The sequence below is a fragment of the Narcine bancroftii genome, chromosome 1, assembly GCF_036971445.1.
Source record: "Narcine bancroftii isolate sNarBan1 chromosome 1, sNarBan1.hap1, whole genome shotgun sequence".
In the NCBI taxonomy this organism is placed as follows: domain Eukaryota; kingdom Metazoa; phylum Chordata; class Chondrichthyes; order Torpediniformes; family Narcinidae; genus Narcine; species Narcine bancroftii.
Window position 1 is genome coordinate 420052661 of NC_091469.1, and position 17104 is coordinate 420069764.

Genomic DNA, 17104 nt, shown 5'->3' on the forward strand with positions numbered 1-17104 from the left:
TTTTGCTGGCATTTTGAAACCACGGATAAAAAGCATCCAAACAAAAAATAGTAAGGAGAAAATAAATAAAAAATAGTTGTCCTGTTTCACTTCTATTGATGTTAAGTCGAAATAATCATTCTAAAGTAGTTACTTATTGTAATATCTGCATTGCCAATAGTGCTTTATTAATTATATTGCCAGGAAATGTAATACTTTTACAAATGCTGATCTTTTCTAATAGGATAAGAAAGAAATGTAAAAACAAAATAGTTCAACAGATTTAATATCATTTTTCACTTGCATCAACGATTATTCTCATGAAGCTTGGGCTTAAAATACAATAACCAAAAAAATGTGCTGAAAAACAAGTTTTGACAAGTATGTACCAAATATTTACTCCTTGTACCAAGGAAAGGGGTGAACAAAGTCTCTAGAAGAATACAAGATGAATACTGTCCACACTGATATCAATGAGTACCGATAGCTTATGAAGAGAGGATGCCATTTGGTAGTAGGGACAGGATGTACGCAATGCTGGTGTCGTCACACGGTTTGAAGGAGGTTTAACAAGATTGTTGAACAAACAGTATGGGACATTTTAACAAAGTGGAAGCAGTTTCAACAGCACATTTGTATATTTGGAAAGCACATTCCAGATGGGCCAAAAGAAGAGAGCGACTGTTTCAATGATATGCCGAGAGATCAACCACATTTCGCACTTGGACTTGAAACACTTGGTCCACAGTTACTTCAGTGATTTTTAGTGTATTCAGATGTAGATTCAGAGAAAATATATTTTAATGAATTTCACTTTCACCCTGTTGCTAGTACACATTATTTATTTCAATTAGCTAGGCTGAAAGCATTGGGTGGTCCACCTCTGATAATGCTTTTTAAAAGCCATTTAAACAAGAAAAAAAAACTCTACACTGCTCAAATACTACCAAGCATCAAAATTTGTCATTTTAACAGATGACAATTATTAAACTCTCCTTAAGGCAACATAGAAGAATTGGTAGATATGATTCAGGAAAGTATTCCAAAATACAAACTGGTGAAACATCTGTGTTCCCTAAAGTGCCCATATGCCTCTTTATAACATTTCTAATTTTTTTTATAGGCAAATAAAATACATCCACTTCTAAAAATCGATACTTTTTTTGTCAAGCTTTCTAGTAATAATAATTCCAAGGAAGCATTATGGAACGTTGATTATGATTGTTCAACACAAAGTAAAACATCCTTTTTAATTCAAACATCTTATGTGTTTATAGCATTTGAAAGTAAGTCTCCAAAATAAAAAAAAACTATTCAATTTCTACTTGCGAATGTAGAAACTGGAGAAATATGTCATTTGCTTTTCTAACATTACACTATGAGCAAAATTAATTTTGGAACGGAAAATGGTCTGTTTATAATTGAAAATAAATTGACAATTCTTCTCTCAGAAGGTGACAAGAATATAATGTAATAATTTCTTAATAAGTACCAGTTTATAAAGCAAAAATATATCATTAAATTTTCTCTGGAATGTTGACCACTTTGGAAACTCAGCACCTTATAGCAACATCTAAATAAACTCTACCATGAGAAATATTTATTTGGTCCTCAATAGAGAAAATGCAGTCTACAATTTGAAGGTCATGGCTTCTTTTTCACAAATGGATGAATATTAATAAAATGAATATGGAATTCACTCATCAAAAATAATGCAGATGCTAAGACTCCCAACAATTTAAAGTTAATTAAAGATACACTTGCTAGGAGTAGACTGAATTAATATTTGTAGCATAACATTACCACTGGGCATTAATCAAAGCTCAGTTACAAAGTTTGGGATTTTGTACAGAATTACCTTGAATGTAAATCCATACAAAATCATTTCATGTTAGTCAGAAGCTGATCTATAAAGCAGAATGTGGTTTTGTGGTTTTAGAGTATATTTAAATTCAGGTAGCTAAGTAATGGATTTGTTTAATGCTGCACTATATTGCTATAAAATCAAATTTATAACCAAAGTAATCCCATGCATCAATAGGATTAAAGTTTGTTTCTGATGCTGTCACCATTTCATATGAAACCACATGTTTGTCTAAATTGAAATTCAAAATGTTTGTGGCTGAGCTTGAGTTTAGAAAATCTAGCCTTCAAACAAAGCATTTGTCAGCAACAAAAGTGCACATATTTCCTCTAATTTGTTCCATCTTTTCTTTGGGAACAAAAAGTTCTGAGGCCCTCTATATTTGGCTTTTATGCATGCGGCAATGCGTCTGGGTTAATTTGTGTTGTTGTGATAACAGACTTTAAAAGATGGATGCCAGAGGAATTAAATAGGAATCATTAATGTAAACAATGTTTCTGTAATGGGATGTGCATTAGACAGTCTTATTTTGCTGAGTGCTGTGCAAGCTAGTTTCTGTACTTTAGTTCAACCAATATCAGGTATATTGATAGCCCAGCTAAAATCCAATAGTAGATGGCAGAACTTCAAAAGGCAAAACTAATTTATGGATCCACAATTCATTCTTAAATTGTTACATTTTAATTTAGACATACATCACGGTAACAGTTCCTTCCAGCCCAGAAACCTGTGGTGCCCAAATAGCCCAATTAACCTACATCCCCCATCCCCCCCCCCCCCGCCCCTTATGTTTTGAAGGGTGGGAGGAAACCAGAGTGCCCATACGAAACCCATGCAGACACAGGGAGAAGATACAAATTCCTTAAAGACACCGCTGGATTCGAACCTGGGTCGCTGGTGCTAACTGCTACGCTAACTGTGTTGCCCTTAAACATGAAATTAACAAAGTGCACAAATGCAATGCATGTCAGAGTTAAGTATAATGTGATTCTTCATATCTGAATCGATTCATTGAATTATATTAAACACCAAGTACGCATGCCCTTTTTTCCCTTAGATTTAAATCAGTTACAGATTCAGAAGTTTCCACATATAACATCTAAAATAATGGACCACAGCTAATCTAGACTGAGGCTATCAAACAATTTGTTATACATGCTTAATTATTAAAAGAAATAGTACAACAGAATAAAAGCTTGGAGAAAATGTCAACTCTGTAAAGTGCTATTAAAAGTGTAGACACCATTTCATTTTGAATTTTTTTTTACACTCGTAGGGTTTTTTAAACTGGGGCACAAACTTTCAGGTAGTTGTAAAAGCAAGAAAATGTTATACTCCAATATACATTATGATTAATATTTGAAGGTAATATGATTCAAAGAACTAAAATGGGTCAAATTTAATGATTGCAACTTTGATATTTGAGGACAAGATGTTATTAATCAATTAACCAAATGACCAATTGCAAATGTCACATTCTGTGGAGCCTTTTGTACAATATTGCAGATATCTCCTGAATATACTTTTGTAATGTTTACAATGTTTTAATCAACCAGAGATTGTTTTAATTAAAGGACAGTTAACAGCCACATGTAAATATTTTCATTGAATGTTGTTGTGTTTTATATTTACTGTGTAGAGTAAAACAAGTTTTGAGTGAAATCTCACTCTGCAGCATTGACCACTGGTGTTTCTTTGCTTTCATTCAAGAGGTGCATCACTTGTATGAACTCAATTATGTTCAAAGAGCTTGTCTGATGTGCTGACCTAAACAGTTTCTAAAGTGGTATGGGCTGAATATGTTACATTAGAAGATGAGGTCTAACTCCTGATTGACAGTAAACCAAGAAATCGCTCATCTTAATTAATGCATTGACAAAAACACTTACAAATAACAGCATGATAATACCCACGTTTATCAACAAACAATACAAACGTATTGGGCCCATTTTTTGGTGTAAAGTTGGTGTGATCTGACTAAGTTATCCACTAAAATTATGCAAATTTCTTTTATTAGGGGATAATCCCAAAGTACAAGATATTTTTTAAAAAAAGTTATGGATATAATACATTTTGAAGGATTTTTTGAGAACTTGGATTGTGCTCAGTGTGCAAATGGCTCTATATTCTTTGGCGGCAATGGGATATACCATGTTGGATCTGCTGAAGTTACTGCTGGGGTTAGTTCTCATTGCTCTGCGGAAGAAAGAGTTGACGTGACAAATTACCTTCACCCATTCCATTCATTCTTGTCAGCTAACAGCCTGTTTCCAAATGCATGTATGTAGCTTAAGACCAAACACAATTTCTGGGGCCATGAAATATTTCTATTGAAACCCTTTCTGCCTACATTTGATCTTTTCCTTTAAATTTTAAAAGAAGTTTTATTTTTAAAATGACATTTAAAATTTAAAAAGTACTTCAAAGAGCCTGTCATTAAATGTTGTGAATTATTAAGTCTGAAAAACTTGTAGTTGATACTTGAGGAATTTTAACTTTGAAAATTTTAGTAAGTGAAGTATCAGTCATGGTACTTGGGTGCTAGTTATTATTATGTTATATATTTAACCTTTTAAAAAAATTAAACTGAGTTCAGCTATGTGCTATGGAAGTCTGATTACTTTTGTCCACTGGTTAATTAATTATTTTAGCATGTAATGTTATTGCATCTTATGCAATATATAATATCAGTGTGTAATATTGGTTGTGATATTTTAAAAATAGCACTTTTCCACTGAGATGAAATTTAATTTTGAGCAATTAAAGATATTCTGGTCTCTGACTCGAAACATTCACTTCCTGTTTGATTCTTTGCAAAAATCCTCTTACAGTACTTGCTTTTTAATACAATAGATCTAAATTACAACATTGCTTTCCATGGTCTCAGAGCTCCAAACATTTTCCCTACAATATTAAAACCAGAGCTACATTGTAATCACCACCCTTCCTCCTGGAGTTTATATTATAACTGGATCAAGATCACTTAGACTGAATCCAATCCCAAAGGGTTTGCTTTTAGGTTTAGCTTGATTCACTCCGTGTGACAGATGGTATTAAATTACCAGTTCAGTGCATATGTAGAGCTTTTCTCCTCCCCATAGGAAACGTCTGAAAATTTGCATTAAAGGCTGATGCAAGTCTTCAGCTTTGCGATGCCAATTACAATACCAAAAGATGGATCTTTTATTCCAATCACCAGATAATACTCAATTTTTATTTGAATATTTAGTGAAAAATTGAATAGAGATTTGCAGCTTGATTGCACTTGGATATAATTTCAGAATTTACATGGAAATGAGTTTAACAATCCAGAAAGAGAATTTTGGTGAAGTGAGAAGGTTCCAGATCTCACATACATGAGAGGCAGCATACTCCTCTGTGGATAAATTCTAACTCTGCCACTTGGGGTATGTGAAACATTGCTGAACCCGGCATTCAATTAGGCAGAAGTTAAATGAGGCAGGTTAGTTAAAATTCTCTTACTGTGTTAAGGCTAGTGAGTGCACTTCTATTTCTCACTGCTTAGTTTACCTGCCTCAAATCTACCCTCATGTTTGGGAATTCCCAGAAAGATATGATACCTTCAGTAAGTACAACTGATTAACTAGTGTTCCACAGCTGTGGGCTTTCATTTTACTAGGCAGTACTGTCCCCAAGTGCTTTGAGAATTCACATCCCTGAATTCTTGCTCATTCAGTTTTGTAGTTGTAGTCCATGCCATGAACAGAATTACAGATTAGATTTTGTATTAATTATAAATTGTTCTAGTTTAGGGCATACCAAATAGTTTAGTCAACAAGTTATAGAACATCTTAGTATTAAGGCCAATAAGATATATTGCGAGTCAGTAGGCTGGCACGTCTGGTAGTAAATTATGACCTTCAATAATATTTAAAGTTGGAATAACTAAGATGCATTTTACAGGCCATTCACTGAGATGTGTAAATGTTTACATTGTTATATTCTCACTAAATATGCTATAATGCACAAACCTTTAAAATACATATTTTAAGTGCCAGCCTTTTGTCCCATTTGATGTTTCAAGTAAATTGGGATATCTGTTTCTTAATATGGATTACAATCAACTAACTTCATACACAGTTCTTAAAGTCATAAGGACATCAGGTATGGTTTGTGTCTATGGTTACATTTCCTCCTCACTTGATTAACTTGACCAAGTTTGTTAATGCCATAGCTAAATGAGAGGTTTTACTCCTAATAAACAGCTCTTGTTGTACCTTACATGAATGGCAGCTACTATTATTGCACGGTCAATAGGTTATAACTGCATACAGTGTAGGGATGCTTATGAATCATTCTTTTCCCTCTTAAGAGATAATGCTGGAGTAGATAGCAAAATAACTCCTTTAAATTGAGAAAGTGATGAATGTGAAACCAATTCTTAAGATGTGCAGACAATTGAAAATTACAACTTGCATAAAATTGATCCTGTTGGAAGAAAGGGAGATTAAGTGACATCATGTTTTAAATGTTGAAATGCATTTTTTCTCCCCAGAATAATCTGCTGACTCAATTAATGACTCAATTATCTACTCAATATCAATTCATAAATTTGATTTTCAGTGCAAATGAACAATTTTAAAAAATAGAAGCAGAATTATGGGCTATGTCTATCGTATAAAATTGAGGCTTCTTTTCAGTGATGGTTTTGCTGTTAGATACCTTAATCCAGTTGTTAATTTGCAGGGTGGTTAGATACCAAGAACATGCCACTGATATAATAAATGGAGACTATATACATGCTAATAAAATTCAGAAAGTTCAAAAATTCTTAGAATCTTCAAATTGGTACCAGAAAGTTATGAGAAAGCATTAAAGCATTCCCAAGCTATCAGCATTTTCAATTGCATATTTCCCTTTTTCATAACGAAAGTTAAAAAAAATAGCATTTTGATAACTATTAAAATGGGTAGCAAGTCTTTTTTTCCCTCCTAAAGTGTATTTAATTCCAGGATTATGTTCTTTCAGAAGTCCTGAATGGAGTGTAATTTTTTTCTTCTCTCCTGTCAACGCACCCCTGATGGAAGGCAGTTATTTAGAGGATAGGGTTCCGATCTGTTCTCTGATTCCCAAGTTGGGTGAGGGTGGAGCTGCCTACAACCTCACTGATGGCAGTTGAAGTGCTAATTGAGTTGTGCTGGATTACTTGCTGTTGAGAGCAAGCAGGGATAGGGCTTCCAGGTGGACTGTTCTCAGGACCTATGGAAAAACAGCGCAAAATCATAATTAATTCATTGTAGTCTGAAAGCCTTGGAGTAAAAAAAAACCTTTGACCAATGTATGACAATGTGGAGCACTTGGCCATATTCCCCCTGCACATTGTTCCTGTCCCCCTAACAGTATGATAAGATGCAACTAAATTTAAGTGTATGAAGAGAAGTGAAAACAGAATATCAAGTACTTCAATCTGAAACAAGAAGTCCTAGAACGTCACTATTTGTTGAGAGATTTAGCTTAGCATTGTGGTGTGATTCCTTGTGAAAGGTTAACCAATTGTATTGTTCCAAAGACTTTTCCATCTGCAATATGTCTAATGCTCTTCCACTGAATGAAATTTAACTTGGCACCATCTAAAAGTACAAAAGGTGAAGTTTCTACTTTCCCTCAACTCGGTTACCATCCCCACCAAATTAACCAAGCAGAACATATACTCGTGTTCCAAATTCACCAAGGAACTTGTTCCTTGGTGAAATTGATCACTGTGTGCATCACATTGTCTCTGTTTTTCTTTAAAAGAGAAAAGGCCAGTGCTGTGCTCTAATGTTCTATTTTTGAAAAATGTTATAAAATTACTATACATGGAAGTTCAAAGATAATTGTTGTGCATACAACCAGGATTAAACATTGTTCAGGAGTTGAGAAAATCTTACTGTAGGTCCTGCAGATGAAGCAAAGGGATGCCAAAAATGCAGCTTACACCTGAAGGCCAAGGTTCCAGGATGTTGTGAGTAACTGCAGGAGCATTGTGTTCATTGTAGTCTTTGTTTAAGTTGGTATTTGTGGAAGGGAACTAAACTGTGTGGGCTGCTGCACAAGGACAACATGCTACTCAGAATTCTCTATGGCATGAATTCTGCAGAATATTGTAGGAAGTACTGAGCTTTATCAGTGACAAAATGCAATTTCAGTCTAGCTCGTGCGTATTTGGATTGGGGAGTTGTGGGGGACTTGCTTTTGCCTAGGAAGGACCAGCAAGCATAACTGAAAGACAAACATTGTGAGGCCAATCATTATCCTCTACAGACTATCACTCCGAGTTTCAAGTGGGATTGCAAGTGAAATATGTTAAGTAAAGCATCTGCTTCACAGTCCTCTAGCAGTCATCTGTCAGAAGGACTAGAATATATGTCTCTGACAAGTATTCCTGGTGAGTGCCTTGCTCAATAGATTGTCCTATAGTTATGAAAATTACACCATTTCTTCTGTTATTTAAGTATCCAAGTCCCTTGTAAGCCTAGGTTCAGGGAATCAGTGATCTTTTAATGTAAATTAAAACAAAGTACAGAGGGGAGAAATGTATGTAATCATACATTGTGTCCAAAGAGGGGACTGTGAAAGATGAGATTTCCAGAGGGGTGTTCCACCCTGTTTAACCTGTAACATCCAGAAGCAGGCCTTTCTCTTCTCACCAGCATCAAACATCACTTCCGCAAATCCAACATTAACCCCTATTTATTCTCATCACATTCTGATGAACTTCCCAGAATCGAACACACACATAGGTTTATTATAATATTCTGGTAATTTTATGTTTGCCATTACTGATACGAGCTTTTTATTTCCATTGAGATATATTTTTGAAATACATTAATAGTTTAATAAATCCACCATCAGGAGAAATAATTTCCCACTTATTAACAGAGCACAATTCTTGATATGGAAGCTGTAACAGAAACCTTTGACGTTGTCTTTCAATTCACTAGAAAATTGGACCATCAACAACATGAGCTTTATGCTCCAGCAGTGAGTTGAAAAATTGTCTAGACTGCCACATCCTTTATTTGGTGAGGTGCATTTCACTCACTTAAGTAGCCTTGTGACTCCTTCTGCATTGTGATAGGACAGTCTTTATGTGTCAACAACAGTTGTTTCAGCTGTGCCACTTCATTCTTCAAGAGGGAGACCTCATTCTGTGAACACAAGTTTACATGTGAGTCTTATTTTCAACCTTTCATTCTGAGACCTTGGTTCAAATTGATGGAATAAGAATAGGGGGGAGAATATTGAGATTTTACAAACTAAAAGAAAAACAAATTTCAAACCTAAATCTGATTTCCAGCGCCCCCCACCCCCCCCCCAACCACACACACTCACAACTCAATAAGTCTTGGAAGCAGAATTAGGCCATTCAACCCATTCTACCCATTCACATTCAGCCATTGAGTCTTGTCCACCATACAAATCATGCCTAATGTATGTTTCCTTTCGACCCCATTCCCCTGCCTTCTCCCCATTACCTTTGATGCTCTTACTAATCAAGAACCTATCAACTTCTGCTTTAAATATATCCAATAACTTGTCTTTCAACTTTAATGTTTAGCAATGGAAGGAAGGCAAAGACTACTCTGCTGGAGACTTCCAGGCCTAACCACTCAGGCAACTATTACATTTACCATTTGCTGGTGATTTCCTGCAGGTACTTCCCCAACAACTTGCTCCATAATCTAGTTTCCTTCCATTGACTTGTCTGAGCTGATTGTGATCTCACGCTCTTTCCTCATGCCCTCTTTGGCTCCATCATTAATGTCACCTGGGTCCTCCTCACTTCTTGCCTAGGTACAGTATCTCAGTTGCTCCTCACCACTGGTCAGCACCTCACTTCACTTTATTGCAAAAATTTCAAGGCAAACATTAAATTCAGTAAAACCTGAAAACTTGCGGAGTTATGGAAAGGAAACATGTTAGCAGTTTTCTAAATTCCCTGCATTTTTTAAATGCCAGGATATGTTTAATTCAAATGCTTAAAGTGTGCATTTTATTCAAGTAGTAACTTAAATTAATTCAATGAAGCGTTTCAATTAGACAACATGAGAAGCCAGGTATTAAGTTCTTGGATATTGGTGATTTCTTTTTCTGAATTCCAGTTGTTCTCCTCTGAAGGAAGGGAACAGGTTTACAATCTTGCTGCTATTGTAACTAAGATATTCATCAGAATCACTCCCTTGAGTTGAACCTGTGATGTCATATTATAAGCAAATTCATTCACAGATTGTCCAGTTTTATTTGAAATAATTTATGTACTTACATGAAGGTCAGAAATTTATGAAATATTACACCACTATTTTAATCATTGTTGTTGCCAAATTTAGTTAACAGAAGAAAAAAAAACACGAAGGATGTCACAAAAATTTCACAGAACCACAGAAATTGGTAAGAGAAGTACTTTTATGCTCTGTATTCACTGACATATAATTAAACTATGCAAACTTGGTGTAAAAATATCTTTGGGAATAAGCTGTGGAATCTTGCTAAATAGGGATGCATGTTTGGATGTGGAAATACCATGAAATACTGCAATATAATTTATGTAAAATAGTTATTTAGGAAGGTCATATTACTGACTTGGGTGGCACGGTTTGGTCGGCACGGTTAGCACAAAGTTGTTACAGCGCCAGCAATCGGGACCCAGGTTTGAATCCCACGGTGTCTGTAAGAAGTTTGTATGTTCTCCTCATGTCTCTGTTGGTTTTACCTGGGATCTCTGATTTCCTCCCACCCTTCAAAACATAGTGGTGGTTGTAGGTCAATCGGGTGTAATTGGGCAGCCTGGCCTTGTGGGCCGAAAAGGCTTTTTTCTGTGCTGTACATCTAAATTTAAAAATGAACTGATTGGTGGGGTGTGTCACACCTGAAGCTGCATATTTGTTTGTGTGAGTTCCTCTGCTTTCTTTTCCAGTGACAGCACCCACACTTTTCTCTTCTGTCTGCAGCGAGTTGCAGCTGCACGATTTCTTTCGAGAAATTTTCTCCGTCTTTCATCAGGATCTTCATCCATAACTCTTCTCCTGCGGCCCCCACTGCTTGGAGTTGGGTGTCCTGACGGAGGAGACTGGATCTGTTGTGCTCCAGGTGAGACCTGTCAGAAAAGTAAAAATATAAATGATCATTTGTACCAGCCATTTCTATTTCTTAATCATAGAATCTGTGAAATAAATTCCAACTAACCTGACACATTAGTTGTTGGACATGAGACAGGAATCACACTGACAAGATCACATTCCAACACAAAGAACTGCAGTACATAAGGGTCCCTATTTGTAATAAAAAAACACCTTGCTTTTTAACTGGAAAAATTGTGCAGACCCCAAAACTGTTGATGTCCATATGAACCCTGTCAAAGGGTAGCAGGCACGTTCTATAATTTTCAACACCCTGCACACACCATCAAATCCTGAAAGCAATGAGGTCCAAGCTTTACAAATGTATGGTTGGGATTTTCCACTTTGAAAGTTGCAATAATTACAATACTGCATGTAGACCTTCTGCTCTGGACTGGTCTCTGCAACCAAAATCTCTGGAGTTGGACTCCAAATTTTATCGTAAACAGCAATGAATGCTTTTTTTTTGTTTAATACACCCACACATACCAGGGGAATACATTTTGCAGCCACATTTATTGAAGCCCTGGTAAAGATGCTTACAGATATTTCCTTCCTTGACCATTTGGATTATGCAAGTGGGTCAGTATAACATCAACAAACCAATCCAGCCTGTGTATATATTTTAAGAAACATAAAAGGGTCATGATGACATATGGAGAAAGGCAACTTTACATTTATTGAGTATAGAAAAAATGTTAAAAATTAATAATTTATTACCTTTTAAATCTAACTTCAATCCTAGCGCATTCCGATTATTAGAATGTTCGGAGGGAAGCAATTGTTAACAGTAAATTAGTTAAACGGACTGAGATTTTTTCTGGATGAGAACAGCTGATGGTGAGAGGCATGTTGGATCAGAAGGAAAGACTCGTAAACTTGTCTTTCATTTACTCCCATTTATTTTTGCTGAGTCATCATTTGAACAAAATATACATTTTCTGTTTTCTTGATTATTTGCTTATTTAGGTCATTATTTGAACTGTCTTGACTGGGTAGTTTTTTTTTACCATTAATGCATGAAATTTATATTTGTCATATTGATTGCAGAACACATGAATTAAGGGGATATAAAAATGCTAAAAAGAATAATGTGGTGAAACCCATAAAATGGTAACAACTATCAATTATTTGGGAGCTCACCTCATCAGTACATTGAATCTAAGCAAAGGATAATTGAGTCAATCTACCAGCGCAGATCTTTGCAGATCACAAGTTTAGGCATTAATATGTATTCCCGACTTATTTGCTTACCTTTCATTTCTCTTCGGGAGCTTTGGTTCAGAAAAGCTAAACTACAGTGGTGGAAACGGTTCATATGCAAGACTTGCTCTGCATACTTAATGACACTCACATTAAAATATTTTCCCTCGTGCTTTCATAAAGATTAGAAATTGGTATGTGCTGCACATGTTTTTCAGGCATCAAGCAGATGCAAAGCATTATCAATTTAGCAATGACTCTCTGTGAACCAAGTAAATTATGAGGACAGGTTGCAGAGACTAGGATTGTTCTCCCTTGAGAGCAGAAGATTAAGTGGATGAGCTAATTGAGGTGTTTCAGAATGATTAAAGGATTTGACAGATAAGACACTGTTACAAAATCCAGAACAAAGGAGCATAACTTTGAAATGAGAGCTCAATTATGAGAAAGGAATACTTTAAATCAAGCTATAGGAAACCTGTGCATCCCCAAAAAGCTGTTTAAATTTTTAAAAAAGTTATATTTGTATTTCTTTGTGCAATGATATTATGGATACAGAACAAAGGCAGATAGATAGAATTATTAAAAAGATCATTACTGATCTAATTAGATGGTACCACAGCCTCTAGGGTTTCAATGGCTCACTCTACATTCTAGCTTTAGGGTGCTTAAAACAGGTACAATACAGATGCATACGTTAATTAAAGGCTTAACAGCTGTTAACAGGCTCCTCTGTAAAGGTTGCAACCAAGCAGCAGGGAAGGTGTTAAGGCTGCTCTAATCAAGATTTCTAATAATCCAGTAAGTAGTCTTGTTTTCCCTCCATGGTAATCTAAAGAAAGAGGGCATGGATTTAATGCAAGAGGGGCAAGGTTTAAATAAGACCCAAGTGTCAACTTTTTCAGAGGGTGGTGGAAGGTTGGTATTATCATCAAGGATAAATGGAAAAAGCTGCCAGAGGAAGTGGTAGAGAGGTAGAGGTTGTAATAGTTAAAAGACATTTAGGTACATGGATAGATTTGGAGTAGTGGTTCTCAAACCTTTTATCTTTCCACTCACATACCACTTTAAGTGTTCCCTATGCCATAGGTGCTCTGTGATTAGTAAGGGATATGGGTAGAAAGAAAAAGTTTGAAAACCATTTTTTTTTTAATCATACCTAATTGATTCATTATGTGCACAGTTTCATAACTCCAAAGGAAATGGGCCAAAATGTTTCAGTAACAATTGAGTCTAGAGCAGTGATTCTCAACCTTCCCTTCCCAGTCACGTACCATCTTAAGCAATCCCTTACTAATCACAGAGCAATGATGGCATAGGGATTACTTAAAGTGGTATGTGAGTGGAAAGAAAAAAGGTTGATACTCACCGATTTAGAGGGATGGGAGCCAAATGCAGGCAAATAGGACTAGCTTGGGAAAGACAACATAGTCAATGTTGACAATTTGGACCAAAGGTCCTGTTGCCATGGCCTCAGTGGCTCTTTTTAATTGTTTTCTGCAGAGTGACAAATACTCCTTCTGACTTCGAATCTGGCAACATCTAACTCTCAACACTAACTAACCCCTTTTCACCTGTCTCCATTCCCTTCTCACAAATCAGCCCTGTGAACTGCACCAAGCAAGGTAGAATTGACTGGGCATATGCAAATGAAAATCAAGTTATACTGTTCTCCATGTCTCTTAGTACTATGATATGCTCCCTCCACAGTTTAGGGCCCAGTTATAAATCTACCCCAAATATTACTACAAAGCATCAGTTGACAAAAAAACCCATTAAATTACTTTGAGGCTGCAATACAAAGCAACAGGAGAAACTCTCTCCTACAGTTATTGGGGGACACCTAGTATGATCCAAATGAAAATGTTTAATATTGTATGCATTATTTTTGTCTCTCATTATTAGCTATTGTTATTGACCTGGCAGACAGTGTTGAAACTTTGGAATTTTCTACCTTGGAGATTTGCAGAGGCTAGATTATGGGGTATCTGAAGAATGTACAAGTTTTGAAAGATCAGGGATATAAGGGGAATGGGGCAATTGGCCAGATCAGCCATGATCTGATTGGTCATCAGGGAAGACTTCCGGGCTCTGTGGACTATTCCTGCTGTTACTTTCTTATGTTATTTCTACATCTTTTATATTTCAATGCCAGAACCAAAACTAATAACATTTAAAAAAAAAAAAAAAATCTTTTGATGATTTACCTGATTTTGTGCTCCTGTGGGCAGAGACTGAAGCGAAGGATTGTGGTGCTGTGGGTTGTGTGCATGTAGATTTGGATGAGAATGGGTGTGACCTTGATGGTGGTGGTGAGGATGATGTTGATGTGGGTGTGGTTGGTGCTGATGTGTGAAAGGGTGTTGTGGGGGAGGCTGGTGGGCATGTGAGTGCATGGGATGATGTGCTTGCTCCTGCCTGGATGTCATCATCTCCATTACTTGACCCATCATATTCATGTTTCCATTTGACAATGCTGTAGGGTGCTGACTCAGTGCTGCTTTAAGTCTCTGAAAAGTAAACAAAACAAACATTGCTAATTAAAACATCATTTCTTCTCATATTTGCAATATCAATGATTTTATACACATACCCTATCCAGTATCCATAAAACCCCAGATGACTAAGTAAACATTAGAAACCATGCTGGTATTAAAAATCGTGTAATGATACTTCACTGCAAGATAAATGTTTTCCATTTTATGGACAAGCATCAGAATTTTTTTTGTATTTAAACAAGCCCTTTCGTGAAGTTTTCTTATTTGTAAGATATTCGGAGCCAACCCATTTTTTGTCAATACAGCATAAATTCTTTGAATAAAATAGATAATGGATAATTCATCTGTATTCTGGAGACACGAGAGACTGCAGGTGTTGGAATATGGGGCACAACTAACAACTTGCTGGAGGAACTTGGTGGGTCAGGCAGAGGGATGGTCAAGGTTTCAAGATGTGATCCTGTGTAGGATTGGGGTTTTTTTTTTGTTTGTATCATCATCGAATCCACGCTGCTGAAGATCAAACTGCGCTGGGTAGGTCACGTCTCCAGAATGGAGGACCATCGCCTTCCCAAGATCGTGTTATATGGCGAGCTCTCCACTTGCCACCGAGACAGAGGTGCACCAAAGAAGAGGTACAAGGACTGCCTAAAGAAAGCACTTGGTGCCTGCCACATTGACCACCGCCAGTGGGCTGATAGCACCTCAAACTGTGCATCTTGGTGCCTTACAGTTCGGCGGGCAGCAACCTCCTTTGAAGAAGACCGCAGAGCCCACCTCACTGACAAAAGACAAAGGAGGAAAAACCCAACACCCAACCCCAACCAACCAATTTTCCCTTGCAACTGCTGCAACCGTGCCTGCCTGTCCTGCATCAGACTTGTCAGCCACAAACGAGCCTGCAGCTGATGTGGACTTTACCCCTCCATAAATCTTCGTCCACGAAGCCAAGCCAAAGAAAGAAAGAATTCATTATGTCTTGAATTCAAGATGTAAGAAGATGTCTTAATTTATTGAAAGTATTCTGGGACCTTGAAATTAATCTCTTTAATATTGTTAAATAATGCTATTTAGAATCTTATAACTCTTAAAATAATTAGCCTTTAATAATCACTAACAGGTTAAAATTCTTCTCCACAACTGCCTCCCTCTCACTTGTCAATATTCTTAAGATTTCTGTCATTCTGACATTGCTCCGATTTTCTGTGCCCGACATGATCAAATATTAATTGTCAAATAGTTTGGTTAACAGGCCATACGTTCATTAAATGCTGCATGTATTGGAAATAGATTTCTTTTGGATGATCTGCTTCAAGGAACAGACAGCCATCTCTGAGTGTCTTGGGACCATTCCAGGTTTGTCTCTCATCCTCTCCTCACTGCAATTATATTCTTCTCGCTCCTTCCCACTCTCCTCTCACCTTCCTTTTCCCATGTCTTCCTTTCCTTTGCCTATCCTATTACCCTTCTCCACTGCTCTTCATCTCCCCCACCACCAGTTCATTATTTTTTTTAAACTGGTGTCTTTTTTAGTTTGTGATTGTGATTAATAGGGAAAAATTGGAATGTTAATTGCATGCATTAATAACCATTGGACTGTCATTTTGAATCAGTTCTCTCAAAAGGCAATGACAGACAATAAACTGATCTTTCTGTTACTTTGTACACTTCAGTTACTAGTACATTAAATTATCCAAATAACTGTCTCCAGAAGCCTGGCATTAAGGAGACAACAGAAGAACAAAGTCATGAATGAAGGAGGACAGAAACGCAGCCTAACATTAAGCAACGTAGGACATTTCTTTGATGCAACCACACTCTCTCAGGAACATCACTGGAAACACATGGCTGAAGACAATACCTGGACTTCCATCTTGAGTAATTCAACAAGATATTGCACTTGACTGCTGTTATGTGTGATCAAGACTATATGTTTCTACAAAAAAATTAATTTAAATAAATGGGTATTGGTATTTTATTCCTGTTCACACTGAAATGAGTTGCTACTTGGAAGGAATTTTTAGCAAAAAAAATTGTCTATCCTTAGGATTGCTTTGAAGAAGTTCTGCAAGATCCCAGACTTAACCACCTCTAATTAGCCTTCCTTATGGAAATGATGATTGGATATTTTCAGCTTCATGCATTACTGACATGAATGAAACAGTCCATTCCTCCATGCATCAGGACCTGTGCAACAGTCAGGCATGATCTGATAACAGGAAAGTAACTGTTAGTCCATGACCATCTCCACAAAGGTATAAGAGATGCCGAGGCAGTACTGAACCAAGCTGGAGTCCCTGGCAAACCTTGGGGGTATTTGGTGACTGCAGAAATGCATGCATGCCATCAGAGGCTACAAATCAAAGCCTGGAAGCATAACAAGCAATAGCACACACTGTTCTGATGAGCTCAGAACATTCTATGCTTGCCTCAAACAGGAG

At 36.7% G+C, this 17104-nt stretch overlaps 1 protein-coding gene across 3 annotated transcripts in view; it reads right to left on the minus strand.

Annotated features, from left to right (window-relative positions):
- Window positions 1-2622: 2622 nt before the first annotated feature.
- LOC138751598 (cyclic AMP-responsive element-binding protein 5-like) overlaps window positions 2623-17104 on the minus strand; it is a 422160-nt gene continuing 407678 nt past the window's right edge. For all 3 annotated transcript variants that reach the window (XM_069914109.1, XM_069914110.1, XM_069914111.1), the window contains 4 exons: window positions 14373-14675; window positions 10713-10940; window positions 8889-8994; window positions 2623-7063 (listed from right to left, as the gene is read on the minus strand). In XM_069914109.1, coding sequence (XP_069770210.1) covers window positions 6900-7063; window positions 8889-8994; window positions 10713-10940; window positions 14373-14675 — 801 coding nt within the window. In that variant the 3' untranslated portion in view covers window positions 2623-6899. The remainder of the gene's footprint in view (window positions 7064-8888; window positions 8995-10712; window positions 10941-14372; window positions 14676-17104) is intronic.